The 20,433-nt window shown below is 38.0% G+C and overlaps 2 protein-coding genes across 2 annotated transcripts; one reads left to right on the forward strand and one right to left on the reverse strand.

The window, feature by feature from the left end:
- Positions 1-7,932: 7,932 nt before the first annotated feature.
- On the reverse strand, positions 7,933-12,068 carry LOC139821989 (uncharacterized). The gene is made up of 3 exons (XM_071793469.1): positions 11,467-12,068; positions 8,227-11,405; positions 7,933-8,159 (listed from the first exon to the last, which is right to left on the reverse strand). Exon 2 carries the CDS (start codon positions 11,131-11,133, stop codon positions 8,983-8,985), a length of 2,151 nt encoding a protein of 716 aa, XP_071649570.1. The 5' UTR covers positions 11,134-11,405; positions 11,467-12,068; the 3' UTR covers positions 7,933-8,159; positions 8,227-8,982.
- Positions 12,069-12,173: 105 nt separating this feature from the next.
- LOC139821990 (uncharacterized) lies at positions 12,174-14,465 on the forward strand. Its single transcript, XM_071793470.1, has 2 exons — positions 12,174-14,178; positions 14,240-14,465. The coding sequence occupies exon 1, from the start codon at positions 12,215-12,217 to the stop codon at positions 13,922-13,924; it is 1,710 nt and encodes a 569-aa protein (XP_071649571.1). The 5' UTR covers positions 12,174-12,214; the 3' UTR covers positions 13,925-14,178; positions 14,240-14,465.
- The last annotated feature ends 5,968 nt before the right edge of the window (positions 14,466-20,433 follow it).

The raw sequence follows: 20,433 nt of genomic DNA on the forward strand, positions 1-20,433 counted from the left end.
ATTGGTTTTCTTTCATCTCCAGTTCTTTCTTTAATATGTTCATTCTTATTTGGTGAAGTTCTTCCTTCATTTCTCGGTCTCGTTCTGAGGTTTCGTGAGAAATTTGCTGATGTATTTTTTTCAATCTTTTATTAGTACGTAGTTCTGGCGTTATTTTCTTTCTCAACATACAAACACCAGTATCGTTAGTAATTGTTTTCCTCTTATTGTTAGTTTCCCGATTACTGTCTTGATTGTTAGACTTTTCAATTCCTAAATTATTTTCTTCGTTGTCAGAAATGATTAAAAATTCCGCATCAAATTGTTCATCATGTGATCTTGTAGGACTAATCTGTTTGATAAAGAATGTGCTTTTAATTATTTTATTCGTGCATTAAAATATGCGTATCAATATATTTACAATGTACATACCATCCCCATATGTATATTATCAACATGTACAGTGTCATTTGTATCCATAGAATGTAAGTCCGTACCTGCAACTGTTGCATTTTTCTGAACTGTTGCATTTTCCTGGCTGGTTTCTGTTGAAATTCCATAAAATAGTTTTAAAGCTATCTTATATAATTAAGATAATATATATCTTATAAAATGATATACCTAATGGTTGATCGCAATCCCACACAGATGGTAGACCTTCTACAGATGATGGCTGCATCGAAAGGATATTTTCTTCAATGTCAGTTAAGGATCGAATTTGTGGTTCACCTCCACCAGTCTTAAATTGCTCCATTCTATTATGGGCTAATTTTTTCTTAATGTTTTTTTTCATATCTTCATATTTTGCTTTTAATGTCTTTTTTGATCGAAACACTTCACCAGAGTTGGAATTAAATGCTTCAGCTACTTTTTCCCATGCAGCATCTTTATCTCGCCAAGTTGTAGCATCTGTTTTTTTACACTCTATTATGTTTTTAAATTCGTGTACTGTCGAGACCAATATCTCAATTTCTTTATTAGAGAAATTGGAACTTCTTTCTCTCTTTCTCTTTTCGGTCATCCCTTTAGCATAAATTATTAAAATATATTAGATATATCTTATAATATATTTATATTTATTGTATGTACATAATTGTTATATCTTACTTGTATTCTATTATTATAAAAATGTTGCATATACGAATGAGTAATAATTGCCCGCCAGAAAATAAAGGTTAAGATGCACCCACTTGAAGTTGGCTGACAAACGTTTCCGGAAATAATAATCGCGATATATTTCTCTTAACTAGCAGGTAAATACCAATAGGATTAATAACCGTGGAACAACGCTCACGTATAAGTAGCTGGTAAACTATTCGGTAAGATTTATCCTATAGGTAGTAATCTGTCGAGTAAGCCGAGATTTATCGAAAGGTGGAACAACCGGCCCTTAATTGAGATGAAATAAAAGCTTAAACCTTGCCCTTTTAGGGCTGCGTTCGAAAACTTCACTTGGGTCTACACCAGCGTCGTTCTGTCCTTGTTCAACTTTTATTAAATAACAAAGATAGAATGACGCGGTGTGCACCCGAGTAAAGTTTTTGAATTCAGCCTAGGTTATAGATCGAAATATTAGGTGCCATTGACTTGGAGTAACGAAATTACTTCGCCACATGCTTTCATAGCCTCGCGCACTGTTCTCTCCGCTCTCCAGTTATTTTATTATTGGTATTAAGTTAATTTGAGAGTGATTTACTGTTGTTGATTTTAAATTTGTTATACGTTTTATTAGATTAGCTCTAGTTTTCGAAATATAGCTTTCTCTTAGAAAGCATAAAGGAAAGGTACAAGGAAACTAAAAATTAAAGTATGTCAGCTAACAGCAAAGTGTGCAACAATTTTTTAATTTTATTTTTCTTTACAAAGTTAAACGAACAAAGCATTAAAAAGTATTGTGTGCGCGCGGCCAGAAAAATATGTGGCGGAATCGGTGCGCACTTGTATAAAAAACTGTTACTGACAATGAGTACTCCAAGTTAATGGTACCTAATATTTTAATTTATAGTTTAAAAAGGCAAGGTTTAAGCTTTCATTTTATTTCAATTAAAAAAAGCTCTCGTTGCTTTTCTACAGGATGTTAAAAAATGGCTTAAAACACGTTTTTGTTAAATTAAATTAGAGCCAATTCATTATTTTCGTTTTCAGATTCGGATTCTACGGGAAAAAATCTATCAGAATCAGTTGCCATTGGCCCGACAAAAAATCCGTGTTTCCCAGTGTAATCGTTTGGTTAATTTCTCAATTCCACCGAGTGTCTATTGCCCTTCTATAATTTGGCCTTTATTATATTTTCTTTTCTTTACTTTAGCCTCATCAATTTCAATTATTTCTCCTTTTCCTCCAATCATTTCTGAACTTGATTCCATCCATTAAATACATAACTATCGAAAAATGCACAAATAGTGACAAAAATTTATAATAATATTAAAAACAATAATTCTGTAAAAAAATATAGAAGCAATTAATTTTAAGAATAAAAAATACAGTATTTTCCGGTTTTAAAACTGACTTGCCACAATTATACGATTGCGAATAATACGATATTTTGAACAATTATACGATTGTAAATAATATACGGTTACGAAAGGTACTTTATTTATCCCAAAGAGGCCTTAAAGGGCGTTTTGGAGGAACGTTCCCAAACTTTTACATTTCGGCGTTTTGAAGGGACGTATCCAACCCTGTAAAAATCAAAATCAATCAATAACAATTAGTTGACGGCCTCACAACCAAAAATAACATATAAGTCTTAAGCCTCCAGAATCTTAAACAGAACATTGTCATATATTGTCATATATTGCGCTCCCTACCCCTTCCATTGCCTCCTCCCCAGTCCCTCCCCTCGGTCCGCTTCGTCCTCGTCCTCTTCCGATGCCATCAGAGGTTTATCCTCCAATTTCTTCGCAATATCTTTTTCTGTCAACTCCCCTTCTTTCTCATTTTCCTTCTCTCTCCCTTCCTTTCTCTTTTCCCTCTCCTTTCCTTCTTTAATTCTTTCCTCCACCGACTTGTCTTCGTCTATTTTTACTTTCATCCTGCTTACACAGCTCGCTCTTACTGTCGTTACGTGCGTCTCCTACCTGTTCCCCTTCTTACCTTCGATCCCTTCCATCGATCTCTCGGTTTTGCCACCTGTCCGTCGCACATGTTGCGGCGACACCGGTCTGTTCTGCCGCCTTCGATCCCTTGCTTTTGCCGTCTGTCCGTCGCACACGTTGCGGTGATACTGGTCTGTTCTGTAGCTTTCTCCTCCTTGTCACTTCCTCCTTTCCCCAGGTTTCCCTCCTCTTCTCTCCTTCTCCTCGTCTTCTCCCTCACTATCCCTCGTCGCCTCTTTATTTCTTCCGTCACTCACTCCTCTCCTCTAAAGTTCCTTTATTTTTATTCCATCTCAACTCTTTGTTGTCCACCCACATCTTCTGGTAACCAATTGTCGTTTTCTTTCCCGCCTCTCTTTCTTCTTTTGCTCTCTTTTTTATTTCCTTCTGTATCTGTCTTTCCATCTTGGTGAGGTCATCGTCCAGAAAACTGTCATATTTTTTCCCTAACTCCCTCCTCGTTCTCATTATCTCCCTTTTGGCCTTCCAGTTTCTGCACTTCAGCATTGTCATTTTATTATCTCCGTATCCTATTTCCTGCACTTCCTCGATGACTACTTCTGTTTTATTTATTTCTCCTATCATCTTCTCGATCTTCTCCTTCCTTTCTGTTTCGTTTCTTCGCTTCCTTCACAATTATATTGCATCTCCGGCTTCTTCTCTCCGCCATTTCCAACTTTTTTTCTATCTCTTTCCATTTCTCCATTACTACTTTTCCCTCCTTTCCCTCCCTTCCATTCAAGCCCGTTTTTTCAACCTCTTCCTCCAGACTTTTCAATCCTTTCTCTATCGAGTTTCTTTGCTTTCCCCATTTTTCCTCCCTCCTTTTAAATTCCTTCTTCAACCCTTTTATTATCTCTTGTATCTCCTCTTTATCTTTTTTTCTTTCCTTTTCCTGCTCCTCCATTTTCTTTAGAATTTCTTTCAACATTTCCTCCGCCGTTATGCTCTTTTTCTTTTCTCCATCTTTTTTAATCTTTGCCGGCGGCGATCTGTTCATCTTCTTTAGAATTTCTTTTAACAAATCTTCTGTCGCCATGTTTCCTTCCCCCCTTTCTTTTTTTATCTTAGTTGGTGGTGATCTGTCGACCCTTCTTTCCTCGTTAAATTTTTCGAGGATTTCTATCTCTGCAGCTCTCGCCGCTTCTTCTTCTAACTCTTTTCTTTTTCTTTTCTGGATGAACTCTTTGACCGATCCTAGGCTGCCCGATCTTTCTCTTTGTTTGGCAAGCTCCTCAGCCTTTGTAGGCCTGCTTCTTGCTTTCTTCTCCCCTTCGCCTTCCCTCCTCTTTCCTTTATTTCCCTGCTGTTCACTCTCTAATCCTATTTCCTTCTCTGCCTCCATCCGCCCTTCTATTATCTCTCTAGTCTCCTTCTATAATCCGCGTGTTCCCTGTCTGTGGCCGTTCTTCTCACAATGCCTTCCCTCTCTTCACTTCACATACTCTCAGCCCGTCTTACTTTCACTCACGGTTTTAGCAACCTTTTTCTCCTCTATTCTGTCCTTTCCCGACTTCCCTCCACTTTTTCGCAAAATCTCGCTCCTCCACTTTCTCGTCCCTCCCGAGCTTCTCCTCCAGACCTCTCCTATGCCCTCCTAATCTGCCACAATTCACTCGCCTAACTCTCACGTGCCACTGTATCGTCCCGGAACCGGAAACCGATTGTGAATAATATAATATTTCAGTAAAAATACACATTAAGGATGTTCGAGTGGTACAATCGTAGACAAAAGTGATCGAAATCCAAAACTCCGGAATATCTTTGTTTAGAATTCATCGAAAGACTTGAAAATGGTAGCCAGAGCCAAAAATGATTATCTGGAAAAGTATTTTTGATTGCTAAACCATTTTTTTGGCTAAATTTGCGAATATTCTATTTTTCTTTAACTAACTTTTAGAAATAAAAATGCCCTATAACTTTGAAAAGAAAAAAGAATAAGTTAGCAAGTCTCGCGTAAACTAACCTAACCATTCACTGATTATTAAAGCAGCGATTCGCATGGCGAACGTTGTAGAGAGTAGACGTGTCGGGAAAGAGTGAAAGTTAGCAAACGAAAGTAATAGCGTTTTATAGTCGGGAGTGATAGAAGAGAGATAGGAGGGTACTCTAGAGGCGTAGTTAAACAAAAAAAAAAGAAATAATTAAGAAAAGTTTTGCCGCCCCCCTTCGAAAAGGGGGTTACTTATGTCCTTCGGCTTCGCGTGAAACGTTCTCCGATTGAAGATGCAAGCCGAGAAGGAATTGCGGATGGTTCCTTGACGACCGCGTTGTTTATATCCTTCGTCTGTTTGATTCTGTTCGAAGCTTCCGTCTTGTTCTGACGTGACAGCCCGTGTTCTCTTGTACGAGTAATTCCAATAAACAAGTTCCTTTTTGTAATACGGAGTTCCTTCTTTTGCGCGAGTGCTCGGTACGCGTTGAGTGAGCGTGTGCGAGTGCAGTCGAGCGGTTGAGCGTGACATTTGGGGGCTCGTCCGGGATCGTCTTACGGGCGAGCGTTAACGAGCGGTGAACGAAATGACAACTGCGGCTACGACGCGCTCAGCAGACGTCCGCCTCAGAAAGAGACCACGAGCGACGACGCCGGAGCAGCTCTCCGAGTTGGAGATGTTACGCGAGGAAGTACGAACACTCCAGGAGGAGAGGAGGCGACATCAGGAGCAAGAAGCAAAATTTTCGATTCAACTTTGACATAGGGACGAACCGATACAGCGAATAGAGGAGAGATTTGCGCAGCTAAGTTTCTCCGATAATATTTCCCCTACCGATACAAATTTCTCGTCGGAAAGAATGCGACTCGATTTGGGTTATCAAGAGACACGGTAGTGTCTCGCGCCAAGTACACGCGGAGCGAGACCGACCGTGACTCTTTTACGCGACGCGACGGGTTGCGAGTACCCGCGATGTTGAGATCTCGATAACGAGTGAACGGATCAAGTTCTAAGTAGGCTTGATCGATAGCTTGGGGTCCAATTAGGGGGGGGTTTCTCTCATAATATTTCGCTACGTGCCCTACGAGCGGAGATATTGCGACGCAAAGTCCAAATGGGAAAATTTATTTTTAAGATACTCCTCCTAACGCCGACGTTCTTGTATGATGACGTCATAATCAGAAACGTCACTTTCACTTTTTCGACGCTGGCGGCGCAGGTATCGCCAGTTTCGATATCGCGCGCGTATTTCAAAATTAGGTCGATAGACTTATCGGTCAGGAGGAAGATTTTTATTTAGGTAAATTAGGTAATATATAATATATATTGAGTCAACGGAAAAGAAGGTTCTCTACGCTCTACGCTTGGCAGAAAGTGCCGCTAGGGAATTTTTAAGTCGATTCTTATGAATCAAGCTTGATATAATATATATTTATTAAGTCAACGGAAAAAGAAGGTTCTCTACGCTTGGCAGAAAGTGCCGCTAGGGAATTTTTAAGTCGATTCTTATGAATCAAGCTTGAATTCGATGTCTAGGTATCCCAGGTTGCCGATGACGAGGTCCAGATAGTGCGCTTCATAGTTTTCGGTGTCCAGGTGTAATAATACGTTGAATTCGATGTCTACGTGTCCCAGGTTGCCGATGACGAGGTCCACATAGTGCGCTCCGTAGTTTTCGGTGTCTACGTGTATTAATACCTTGAATTCGATGTCCACGTGTCCCAGGTTGCCGATGACGGGATCCAGATAGTGCGCTTCATAGTTTTCGGTGTCCATGTGTAATCGTACGTTGAATTCGATGTCTAGGTGTCCCAGGTTGCCGATGACGAGGTCCACATAGTGCGCTCCGTAGTTTTCGGTGTCTACGTGTATTAATATCTTGAATTCGATGTCCACGTGTCCCATGTTGCCGATGACGGGATCCAGATAGTGCGCTTCATAGTTTTCGGTGTCCAGGTGTAATCGTACGTTGAATTCGATGTCTAGGTGTCCCAGGTTGCCGATGACAAGGTCCACATAGTGCGCTCCGTAGTTTTCGGTGTCTACGTGTATTAATACTTTGAATTCGATGTCCACGTGTCCCAGGTTGCCGATGACGGGATCCAGATAGTGCGCTTCATAGTTTTCGGTGTCCAGGTGTAATCGTACGTTGAATTCGATGTCTAGGTGTCCCAGGTTGCCGATGACAAGGTCCACATAGTGCGCTCTGTAGTTTTCGGTGTCTACGTGTATTAATACCTTGAATTCGATGTCCACGTGTCCCAGGTTGCCGATGACGGGATCCAGATAGTGCGCTTCATAGTTTTCGGTGTCCATGTGTAATCGTACGTTGAATTCAATGTCTAGGTGTCCCAGGTTGCCGATGACGAGGTCCACATAGTGCGCTCCGTAGTTTTCGGTGTCTACGTGTATTAATACTTTGAATTCGATGTCCACGTGTCCCAGGTTGCCGATGACGGGATCCAGATAGTGCGCTTCATAGTTTTCGGTGTCCAGGTGTAATCGTACGTTGAATTCGATGTCTACGTGTCCCAGGTTGCCGATGACGAGGTCCACATAGTGCGCTCCGTAGTTTTCGGTGTCTACGTGTATTAATACCTTGAATTCGATGTCCACGTGTCCCAGGTTGCCGATGACAAGATCCAGATAGTGCGCTTCATAGTTTTCGGTGTCCAGGTGTAATCGTACGTTGAATTCGATGTCTAAGTGTCCCAGGTTGCCGATAACGAGGTCCACATAGTGCGCTCCGGTGTCGGTGTCTACGTGCATTAATATCTTGAAATTGATGTCTAGGTGTCTCAGGTTGTTGATGACGAGGTCCACATAGTGCGCTTTGTAGTTTTTGGTGTCTAGGTGTATTAATAACTTTATAAATCTGAATGTAGGACACATAGATATCGAAAAAAGCGACATCGTGAAAATGTCAAACAGTTAAAAACGGCGAATGCGAGTCAAGCGCGGGACGAGGTGCGCAAAGAAGAATTATTTAGACTTGTTAATTTGAACGTTTCGGCTCTTCCTTTGAGCCATCTTCAGCATTTATTGAAAGTAATCGCTAGTCCTGCAGAGCTCGAGGAAGAAGACTCCCTTCTTGAGGAGATGTCGGAAACAAACGAGCTGGTACGCACGATTATGGTGGACATTACCACTATGAGAGAAAAAAAAAACTCTATTATTACGCAACGTCGTTTGAAAAAGGAAAGGAGAACGCTCACCTCAAGATCTGCAGAAGTCACAAAAGTACATTATTCGAAGTCAAAAGTCGCAATAGTCAAAAGATCGTACATCTCGGAGGGAGAATAAATTTGCAGTCACAACCGTCGCACATCTTAGAAATTAGCGGAAGAAATTGACAGTCAAGCGCACAGCGCAGCGGTTGGAAACGGTGTGAGACGAAGGATCGAACGAGTATTGATCACGGACGCTGTTATAAACATAGTGATGTGTCTCAGGAAAGGACGAACATAAATTAGATATTGTTTATGATAGGCAGATATGCGTGATGTAGGCACTCGGTATCCGATTGGAGGTTTAGACCATGGCGCTGTTGCTTAATATGTAAAACTTCCGAAATGAGACGTTTATGATAGTATCTTTCTCGATCTAAAATCTTCACATTATCCCAATCAAAATCATGATCGTTATGAATTCTGTGGTCAGTAATCACGGAATGAGAGGAACTATTTCTATTTATGTGACTGCGATGTTCCGATATTCTAGTTTTTAGTTGTCTACAGGTTTGCCCTACGTAAGAAGCATCACAGTCTCGACAAAAAATCTTATATACTACGTTGCTATTTTGATAAAACGGGAGAGCATCCTTCTGAACCTTGATAAATTTATTTAATTTATTAACACTGTAGTATGCTAAATGAGTATCAGATCCCCTAAAAATATCCTTAAATTTTGCAGAAAAGGAAGGAAAAAACGGGACCGTAAACCATTTTTTAAAAGAAGCGTCATCAACATCATCAGAATTTTGTTTTTTTTGTTTGTTTGTAAAAGAGACTTTTTAGACGTTCATGAATCGTGTTAAAAATAAGATCTAGAGGATAATCGTTGTTCAAAAGGATGCTGATAATAAGTTCTAGATTTTTTCTGTGAAACCTCGGATGCGAGAGTAGAAAGGCTCGGTCGATGAGTCCTATGATGGTTCCACGCTTTTGAGACGAAGGGTGACAAGAATAATAATTTAAATATCTACCGGAAAAGGTAGGTTTATGATACCAATCAAATTCGATTAAACCATTGTTATTAATGATGGTGGTATCTAAAAAATTGAGTTTATTGTCGCCAATCTCAATGGTAAATTGTAAACGTGGATGGAACGAATTAAATGTTTGTAAAGTGAAATCAACGGTATCGTTAGGTATAGCCATCGCTATATCATCCACATATCTGAAGAAAAACGGAATGTGAAAATTGAACATTCTCATCGCCCTCGTCTCAATATCCTGAAGGACTAAATCCGCAAGGTCAGGAGACAAAGGAGAGCCCATGGGAGATCCGAAATTCTGTTTATAGACCTTGTTGTTAAAACTAAAATAGGTGGAGTCGAGGATGAGTCTTACTGCAATAATAAATTCATCTTTCGGAATGTCGCAGTTTTTTGAAAGATGTTCCCATCTATTGCAAATACTGTCAATAGCAAGATCGGAAGGAACATTTGTAAAAAGGGAGACAACATCAAGCGAAATGAGTGTGTAATTGTCATCAATACGCGAATTGTTCAAAATATTGACGAGTTGAAAACTGTCTTTAATATGACTATTGGCTTTAGGAATACTGGAAGAAATAATGTTATGTAAAAATCTAGCTAAGTTATGTAGAGGTCCATCGATGGACGAAACTATAATTCTTAACGGATAATTTAGTTTGTGAATTTTCGGAAGTCCATAGGCTCTCGGAAGTACTCCATCACTACAATAAAGGAACTTATAAGTAGAGGATGAAATGTATTTCGAATTCTTCCATCTAGTAAGCAGAGTTCTCGTGTTTCTTGTGAGTGAAAGGATGGGATCTTTTTTGACTAAAGTATATGTGTTCGTGTCCGACAATAGCAGTTCCATCTTATTTTTGTAGTCAGGAAAATCCATGGCAACGGTTATGTTACCTTTATCGGCTCTAGTCAGAATTACATCAGGATTATTGAGAAGAAAATCTTTGGTTAGAGATAACATACCATAAATGATTTTGTCCGATTGGGAAGGAGAAAAATTAGAGTCTGAATTTAAATCGTTAATGATAGGAATAGAACGGTTTCTAATAAATGTTTGTGTCGCGATAGGAAGAGTTTTTATGTTGTTTTCAATGCTTTTAATGAACTCAAATAGAATTTTTTGTTTGTTGTGGTAAGGAAGTGAAAAATTGTCGCCCAGTTGTAGAAGATGAATAATGTCAGGAGGAAATTGGACGGAAGAAAGATTCACAAACCATTCTTTTTTTATAGTGTTGAAAGAAGATTTTGTTAAGGAGTTGGTGAAAGATATAGGTGAGATAAATATCTCGTGAGACAGAGTGTTTTCGTGGAGTATAGGATCGAAAGAGAAAATAGTATTAGTTCCCGAATTGTCGGAAAATGTAGTTCTAGGGGAATTGAGAGAGAGATCTGTATAAAAATAACGGACCGGTTTAATCACCTTTATTCTATCTCTCAACTGTTTATGACGCAGCCATGACATTTTCTTTGTGATGGAGTAATGCTTAGCAATGTCAAAGCGATGTAGAGATTTGTTTTGGCTAAGGAAAAAGGAATTATAGGTATGGAACGGTAAGCATTGAGAAACACTGCGTACTGTCCGAAAGATTTGCGTACGGAGATAGTCGATCTGTCGATATGTGTCACTTAATTCTAAACGCAGAGTTTTTTTAATAACGGAACTAATGTTAAAGTTAAATTTAGCCGCAATTTTAGGATTGTGAAACGTTAAGTTAGTATTTTTCATACGCTTAAGATGTGCAGGAACGATGTTATACATCAAGCAAAATCTTAAAAATTCCTTTCTATGTGTACATTTAATATAACACCTATTGAATTTAATCCAATTCTTAAGTAAGACGGTGGCATAAGGCCCAAAAACACGAGAAATAAAAGAAAAATAATCGTGAGTAGGAAAACGCATTTTTCAGCCTGCGTATAATAAATCATAAAAATGGACTCGTGAAAATGTCAAACAGTTAAAACCGGCGAATGCGAGTCAAGCGCGGGACGAGGTGCGCAAAGAAGAATTATTTAGACTTGTTAATTTGAACGTTTCGGCTCTTCCTTTGAGCCATCTTCAGCATTTATTGAAAGTAATCGCTAGTCCTGCAGAGCTCGAGGAAGAAGACTCCCTTCTTGAGGAGATGTCGGAAACAAACGAGCTGGTACGCACGATTATGGTGGACATTACCACTATGAGAGAAAAAAACTCTATTACGCAACGTCGTTTGAAAAAGGAAAGGAGAACGCTCACCTCAAGATCTGCAGAAGTCACAAAAGTACATTATTCGAAGTCAAAAGTCGCAATAGTCAAAAGATCGTACATCTCGGAGGGAGAATAAATTTGCAGTCACAACCGTCGCACATCTTAGAAATTAGCGGAAGAAATTGACAGTCAAGCGCACAGCGCAGCGGTTGGAAACGGTGTGAGACGAAGGATCGAACGAGTATTGATCACGGACGCTGTTATAAACATAGTGATGTGTCTCAGGAAAGGACGAACATAAATTAGATATTGTTTATGATAGGCAGATATGCGTGATGTAGGCACTCGGTATCCGATTGGAGGTTTAGACCATGGCGCTGTTGCTTAATATGTAAAACTTCCGAAATGAGACGTTTATGATAGTATCTTTCTCGATCTAAAATCTTCACATTATCCCAATCAAAATCATGATCGTTATGAATTCTGTGGTCAGTAATCACGGAATGAGAGGAACTATTTCTATTTATGTGACTGCGATGTTCCGATATTCTAGTTTTTAGTTGTCTACAGGTTTGCCCTACGTAAGAAGCATCACAGTCTCGACAAAAAATCTTATATACTACGTTGCTATTTTGATAAGACGGGAGAGCATCCTTCTGAACCTTGATAAATTTATTTAATTTATTAACACTGTAGTATGCTAAATGAGTATCAGATCCCCTAAAAATATCCTTAAATTTTGCAGAATTCAGACTCTAATTTTTCTCCTTCCCAATCGGACAAAATCATTTATGGTATGTTATCTCTAACCAAAGATTTTCTTCTCAATAATCCTGATGTAATTCTGACTAGAGCCGATAAAGGTAACATAACCGTTGCCATGGATTTTCCTGACTACAAAAATAAGATGGAATTGCTATTGTCGGACACGAACACATATACTTTAGTCAAAAAAGATCCCATCCTTTCACTCACAAGAAACACGAGAACTCTGCTTACTAGATGGAAGAATTCGAAATACATTTCATCCTCTACTTATAAGTTCCTTTATTGTAGTGATGGAGTACTTCCGAGAGCCTATGGACTTCCGAAAATTCACAAACTAAATTATCCGTTAAGAATTATAGTTTCGTCCATCGATGGACCTCTACATAACTTAGCTAGATTTTTACATAACATTATTTCTTCCAGTATTCCTAAAGCCAATAGTCATATTAAAGACAGTTTTCAACTCGTCAATATTTTGAACAATTCGCGTATTGATGACAATTACACACTCATTTCGCTTGATGTTGTCTCCCTTTTTACAAATGTTCCTTCCGATCTTGCTATTGACAGTATTTGCAATAGATGGGAACATCTCTCAAAAAACTGCGACATTCCGAAAGATGAATTTATTATTGCAGTAAGACTCATCCTCGACTCCACCTATTTTAGGTTTAACAACAAGGTCTATAAACAGAATTTCGGATCTCCCATGGGCTCTCCTTTGTCTCCTGACCTTGCGGATTTAGTCCTTCAGGATATTGAGACGAGGGCGATGAGAATGTTCAATTTTCACATTCCGTTTTTCTTCAGATATGTGGATGATATAGCGATGGCTATACCTAACGATACCGTTGATTTCACTTTACAAACATTTAATTCGTTCCATCCACGTTTACAATTTACCATTGAGATTGGCGACAATAAACTCAATTTTTTAGATACCACCATCATTAATAACAATGGTTTAATCAAATTTGATTGGTATCATAAACCTACCTTTTCCGGCAGATATTTAAATTATTATTCTTGTCACCCTTCGTCTCAAAAGCGTGGAACCATCATAGGACTCATCGACCGAGCCTTTCTACTCTCGCATCCGAGGTTTCACAGAAAAAATCTAGAACTTATTATCAGCATCCTTTTGAACAACGATTATCCTCTAGATCTTATTTTTAACACGATTCATGAACGTCTAAAAAGTCTCTTTTACAAACAAACAAAAAAACAAAATTCTGATGATGTTGATGACGCTTCTTTTAAAAAATGGTTTACGGTCCCGTTTTTTCCTTCCTTTTCTGCAAAATTTAAGGATATTTTTAGGGGATCTGATACTCATTTAGCATACTACAGTGTTAATAAATTAAATAAATTTATCAAGGTTCAGAAGGATGCTCTCCCGTCTTATCAAAATAGCAACGTAGTATATAAGATTTTTTGTCGAGACTGTGATGCTTCTTACGTAGGGCAAACCTGTAGACAACTAAAAACTAGAATATCGGAACATCGCAGTCACATAAATAGAAATAGTTCCTCTCATTCCGTGATTACTGACCACAGAATTCATAACGATCATGATTTTGATTGGGATAATGTGAAGATTTTAGATCGAGAAAGATACTATCATAAACGTCTCATTTCGGAAGTTTTACATATTAAGCAACAGCGCCATGGTCTAAACCTCCAATCGGATACCGAGTGCCTACATCACGCATATCTGCCTATCATAAACAATATCTAATTTATGTTCGTCCTTTCCTGAGACACATCACTATGTTTATAACAGCGTCCGTGATCAATACTCGTTCGATCCTTCGTCTCACACCGTTTCCAACCGCTGCGCTGTGTGCTTGACTGTCAATTTCTTCCGCTAATTTCTAAGATGTGTGACGGTTGTGACTGCAAATTTATTCTCCCTCCGAGATGTACGATCTTTTGACTATTGCGACTTTTGACTTCGAATAATGTACTTTTGTGACTTCTGCAGATCTTGAGGTGAGCGTTCTCCTTTCCTTTTTCAAACGACGTTGCGTAATAGAGTTTTTTTCTCTCATAGCGGTAATGTCCACCATAATCGTGCGTACCAGCTCGTTTGTTTCCGACATCTCCTCAAGAAGGGAGTCTTCTTCCTCGAGCTCTGCAGGACTAGCGATTACTTTCAATAAATGCTGAAGATGGCTCAAAGGAAGAGCCGAAACGTTCGTTCAAATTAACAAGTCTAAATAATTCTTCTTTGCGCACCTCGTCCCGCGCTCGACTCGCATTCGCCGTTTTTAACTGTTTGTCAAGGTATTAATACACCTGGATACCGAAAACTATGAAGCGCACTATGTGAACCTCGTCATCGGCAACCTGGGACACCTAGACATTGAATTCAAGCTTGATTCATAAGAATCGACTTAAAAATTCCCTAGCGGCAGAATCAAGAGACACGGTAGTGTCTCGCGCCAAGTACACGCGGAGCGAGACCGACCGTGACTTTTTTACGCGACGCGACGGGTTGCGAGTACCCGAGATGTTGAGATCTCAATAACGAGTGAACGGATCAAGTTCTAAGTAGGCTTGATCGATAGCTTGGGGTCCAATTAGGGGGGGGGGTTTCTCTTATAATATCCCGCTCCGTGCCCTACGAGCGGAGATATTGCGACGCAAAGTCCAAATGTGAAAATTTTTTATTAAGATACTTCTTCTTCTATCTACTTCTATATGACACTACAAAAAGGCGTGATATCCGTACAAAATTACCTTTTTCAAAAAAAAGGTAAAAAAATGCGCCAAGTACACGCATAGTAGTATATATGTATTATGTTGTTACCTCGAAAAAAACAAAGTGGTAGTATTATACCTCGAAATAACACCCTGTACATATTGTTTATACAATGCGTAATACTGCAAAAAGGCGTGATATCTGTACAAAATTACCTTTTTTAAAAAAGAGGTAAAGAAAGGCGCCAAGTACCCGCATAGTAGTGTATATGTTGTTACCTCGAAAAAAAAAACAGTGGTAGTATTATACCTTAAAAAAAATCTAAGTAACAAGTGGTAGACGAAATCTTTGTATCTTGAAAAATCTCGAAAAAACCTAAACAGTAGTATCTTCATCTCGAAAAAAAAAAAAACAAAGTAGTAGTATTATACCTCGAAAAAACCTAAGTAACAGGTGGTGGACGTAATCTTTGTATCTCCAAAAATCTCGAAAAAACCTAAGCAGTATTATTTTTATTTCCAAAAAATTATTACTCAAGTGATACACATCACAAAATTACGTTACCTTATCAAAAAAAGAGTCGCGCTTCAAGTGATCTATTATTACAATTACAAAAAAGAAATGATATCTTTTTTTAAATTACAGCGCCAATTACAGAGAACATATATTTTTCGAGATACAAAGATTACGTCTACCACTTGTTACTTAGGTTTTTTCGAGGTATAATATTACTACTGCTTTTCTTCGATTAGAATAAAAAATTGAATCATGAAGAATTACACAGAGGTAACAGTACAAAATACAAATATTTTATTAAAATATTTAAACCCAATAAGGGAATACAAGGTATTTAAATACAAAGTTTATATATGTATTTTAAAAGATTTAATCGCATCGCAAAGAATTACAGAGGTAACAGTACAAAAAATAAAAATATTTTATTAAAATACATAAATTTTTCTTGTCAAAAAACTTGGCGCTGCTAGACACATCGCCCACACCCACTCGCTCGCACATACACACCAGGCTGACCTAATTTTGAGGTCTAGCAGTGCCAAGTTTTTTGACAAGATAAACTAAAACCTGACGTTTTTGACGGAGGTGTCCCGCTGCGAGAGTTCTTCTCGCAGTTTAACTTAATCGCGCACGCGAATCAGTGGAGCGACGCGACGAAAACCGTGGCGTTGGTCTCTTGTTTAAGAGGAAAGGCGCGTTCGGTTTTAGAGAGTGTACTTGACATAGAAAATTTAGAATTCTCAGAGTTAAAATTAAAATTAGAGCTACGTTTTAGGGAAAGTAACTTTACATAAAATTACTATTCGTTATTCACGAATAAAAAACAAAAGTTTGGCGAAGATTATGCTTCTTTGGGTTCGGAAATGGAAAGACTTTCTCAATTGGCTTACCCCGAATGTTCTCATACGGTTAGAGATAAAATTGCGTGTGCGCAATTTATTTTGGCTCTTTACGATGGTTTTGTAAAAAGAACTCTCCAACTAGAGGGGATAACATCTCTGAGGTTAGCAGTAGAAAGAGCTAAGGCTATTAAAACCATTCAAGAGAATAGTTTTGATAGAAAGGGAGGTAATAATTTTAAAAAATTTAACAAAAATATAAATAAAAATAAATGATGAAAACAAAGAAGAAACTCCGTATTACAAAAAGGAACTTGTTTATTGGAATTACTCGTACAAGAGAACACGGGCTGTCACGTCAGAACGAGACGGAAGCTCCGAACAGAATCAAACAGATGAAGGATATAAACAACGCGGTCGTCAAGGAACGATCCGCGATTCCTTCTTGGCTCGCATCTTCAATCCGGAGAACGCTTCACGCGAAGCCGAAGGACGTAACAATATGGTGGATGGAAAAGAAAAAAAAATTCAATAAGTTACAAAATGGATTTAGAAGAGGAAAATCATGTATAGAAAATTTAGCGAAAATTACGGCAGATGCAAAAACGGCAATATTTAAAGGAGAATACTGTTTGGCAGCTTTCTTAGATGTATTTTCGGCATATGATAACGTGCAATTTCACATATTAAGAAATAAACTGATAGGAATGGACTGTCCGAAAAAAATGTTAAATTTTATAGATATATGGCTAAGCGACAGAGAAGTAGAATTTGTTGTTGATGGGGAAAAAACAATAACTAGAATAGTGAAAAAAGGATTACCTCAGGGTTCTGTCTTAAGCCCGGCGCTTTATGAAGTAAATACGTATGAGATAGATAAAGGATTAGAGATAGACATAATAGATATAGAATTTGCAGATGACATAGAAATGTATGTAAAAGAAAAAAAAGGAGAACAAAAGAAAACTAGAAAAAGCAGTTAAAACAATGGCAGAAAATCTTAGTGCAATAGGATTGGAATTAGAACCTCAAAAAACCAATTTAATAGAATTTAATAGACACGGGGTTATAGATAATGAAATGTTTATAGAACTTCAGGGAACAAAAATAAAATATAAAAAAGAAGCTAGGTTTCTAGGTATTAGGATAGATAATCAACTAAAGTTCGAAAGTCACATAGCAGAAGTAAGGGCGAAAATAGAAAAAGCAAATTATATTCTAAAATACTTGAATAACATAACGAGAGGGTCTGATTGCAACACAGCTTTGAATTTGTACAAAAGTTTAGTCCGTTCAGTAGCAGATTATGGCTACTTTATATATGCACCTAGTTTAGAAAGATTAAAAATAAAGCTAGAAAGAGGACAATTTTTAGGATTAAGGACAGCCCTTGGTTATCGTAATAGTACTCCGACAAATGTAATAATCGCAGAAGCAAAAGTAGAATTATTAAGTGAAAGAGCCCTGATGTTGGCAAAAAACTTTTGCCTGAAGGTTAAAAAGTATGGAAGCGAAGAAATTAAAAACAGTCTAGAAAACTTATTAAGAGCGGAAGCGAAAGAAAGATTGAAATTTCCACAAAAGAAAAAAGTACGCTCACAATGGCTTGGGATGAAATAAAAAAATATAGAAACAAAATAGGAGAAGAAAAGGAAATCTATGATTTATGGGAAACGGATTACGATATACTAACGGAAGAAATTGAAACGGATTTAGAAGTGGGAGAAATCTACAAGAATAAAGCGGAAATAAAGGAAAAAAGAAAAATCAAAGAGATGAAATATAAAAAAGAAGACTACAAGTTGATAGATGACTTTATGGACAAATATAACCAGAGAAATATCAAATTCATATACACGGATGAATCAAGGATCGAGGGAAACCCAAGTGTCGGAGCAGGAGTAGTGATAGAAGAAGAAGAAGATGCATACTATGCAAGTTTACCAAAAAAACTCGTCAGTATATACAGCAGAAGCATATGCAATAAATGCAGCTCTAAGGAAAATAGAGGACAAATTGGAAAGGGAAAATAAAGAAGAGAATGAAATGAATAAAATATTATCGGATAATCAAAGAGTAATAAAAGCAATTAAAAACAACAGATTAGACGTGTACAAAAATAAATATATACTAGATATTAGAAGGAGACACCACAAAATAAAAACAAGATACAATAAGAGAATAATCTATGCATGGATACCGTCTCACAAAGGATTCACGGGAAATGAAATGGCGGATAAACTAGCAAAAACGGGAACAGAAGAAAACAATAATAAGAGTATTGAAGTACCTATACAAGACTACATGACAATATTCAAGGAGGAAGCAAAAAAAAGAACACAAAAAAAAATAAAAAATGAAGCAAGTTATAAAGGAAGAGATTATTTTAGAAGATACTATGATGAAGAAAAAAAGAAACCATGGTTCTATAAAATAACAGCGGAAAGATATTTCTACACATGGATAAACAGAATACGAGCAAACCATTATAATTTGAACGAGTCTTTAGCCAAAAAAGAATACATAGCGACACCTGACTGTGAATGTGGAGACTACGTGGAGAATATCAATCACGTGATATGGGAATGCAGAAAATATGACAACCAGAGAGAAAAGTTGAACGAGGAGCTCGAGATCAGGAATCTTAGAGGAACGGGAGACATTTTTGAGATGGTCAAGAGGGAGGATTGGCCAAAAATTTCAGTGATATTTAGATTCATCAAAAAATTAAACAGGATTATATAAAGTGGAAGAAAGAATAGATCAATACCTAATTACGCTATATAGCCCAAATGTGAGGCTGAAGGCGTCTATAACTCCAACCGGAGTTTATAACCTCAAAAAAAATTAAAAAAAATATTATTAAAGCAGAGTCTGACAGTTCAAGTTATATAGTTGTTGGTTGTTTATTTATCGATGCCGTTCATTCAAAATGTGTATCTCTAATAATGTTTTTAAAAAACCTTGGAGGTTAACTCGATACTGACAGAATGCGAATGAATGAGAGAGAATATGAGCAAGAGACTGAAATAGAGAGATCAGCTATTTGCGACGTTGCCGATTTTACGCCAACGCTTGATTGATACATCTTCAGAATAGTCGAATTTCGTGATAGAGTAGAGTCGCGTCCACTAAGTACGCTAATATTGCGAAAACTCGACAGAAACACAAAACGCAATGAATCCGGCGTGTGAGAGATCGGCCAGCTTGACCTAACGGTTAGAAACGGAGTTGATGAAGGGTAGCGCAAGATTCAGTGGGGTGACGCATAAATCACACACTCACATGTTCAATAATAAAAAAGAAAAACAAGGTTTATTGTATATTGGCCAAAAAGGGCCGTAGTGGATAACAGTCGCTAGTATAACGTTGAAATACTATGAAACAGAATAGTAAGTGAATGCTTGAATCGCGGAAATCAGAATATCGAGTCGGATTAGTAAATGAAAAGGTCATGAAGATCTGTTACCGAGGTTGAATTAACAGAATTAAAGAAAGTCGCCGGAAAGAACATCGATTACAGAATATAATTGGACACGATAGATGTGAGCGCAAGATATTGAGTAAATAGACGCGAGGTAGTAAAATAATACGAAATGCAACTAGAACTACAGATAATAGAATAGTTACAGATAATAGAATAGGTGGTAAAAATTAGGTTCGATTACAAAACCGAAACAAACGCGAGAAATTAACGGAGAATTATTGCACGTAACCGAAATTACTTATAAGGGCGCAAGAGACAGCAAATCCGATTACAAAGTAACGAGAACACACGCGAAACAAGAAAGATAACACAAGACTGTAAGAATAGAATTTGGAGTGCAAATCCGCCAAATTAAGTGCGCGAATCAATAAACGCACATTATTTCTGCGGCGCCACGCTTAGCGCGCACGGACGTAATTTCCCCGATCGCAAAAGGATTTTGTCGCCAACGCGAATTATCAAAAAACTCGCGCTAAGAGGGTATAAAGCTCGCGAAAATACTCTCGGCGACGCAATAGACCTCGCCAGAACGCTCGGCGTAATGCGGTCAATGCGGAATACCGCAACAATCCCACGAAGTATACGAAAACACTACATGCTAGATTTAACGCAGAATAAAAGATACATAGTTAAGGCGAACGATACTTGAGCCCTTGAGCGCGAGTAACATCCAAATGCAAATAATAAGTCAACGCGAGTCA

Source organism: Temnothorax longispinosus, chromosome 11 (genome assembly GCF_030848805.1).
Source record: "Temnothorax longispinosus isolate EJ_2023e chromosome 11, Tlon_JGU_v1, whole genome shotgun sequence".
Lineage (NCBI taxonomy): Eukaryota > Metazoa > Arthropoda > Insecta > Hymenoptera > Formicidae > Temnothorax > Temnothorax longispinosus.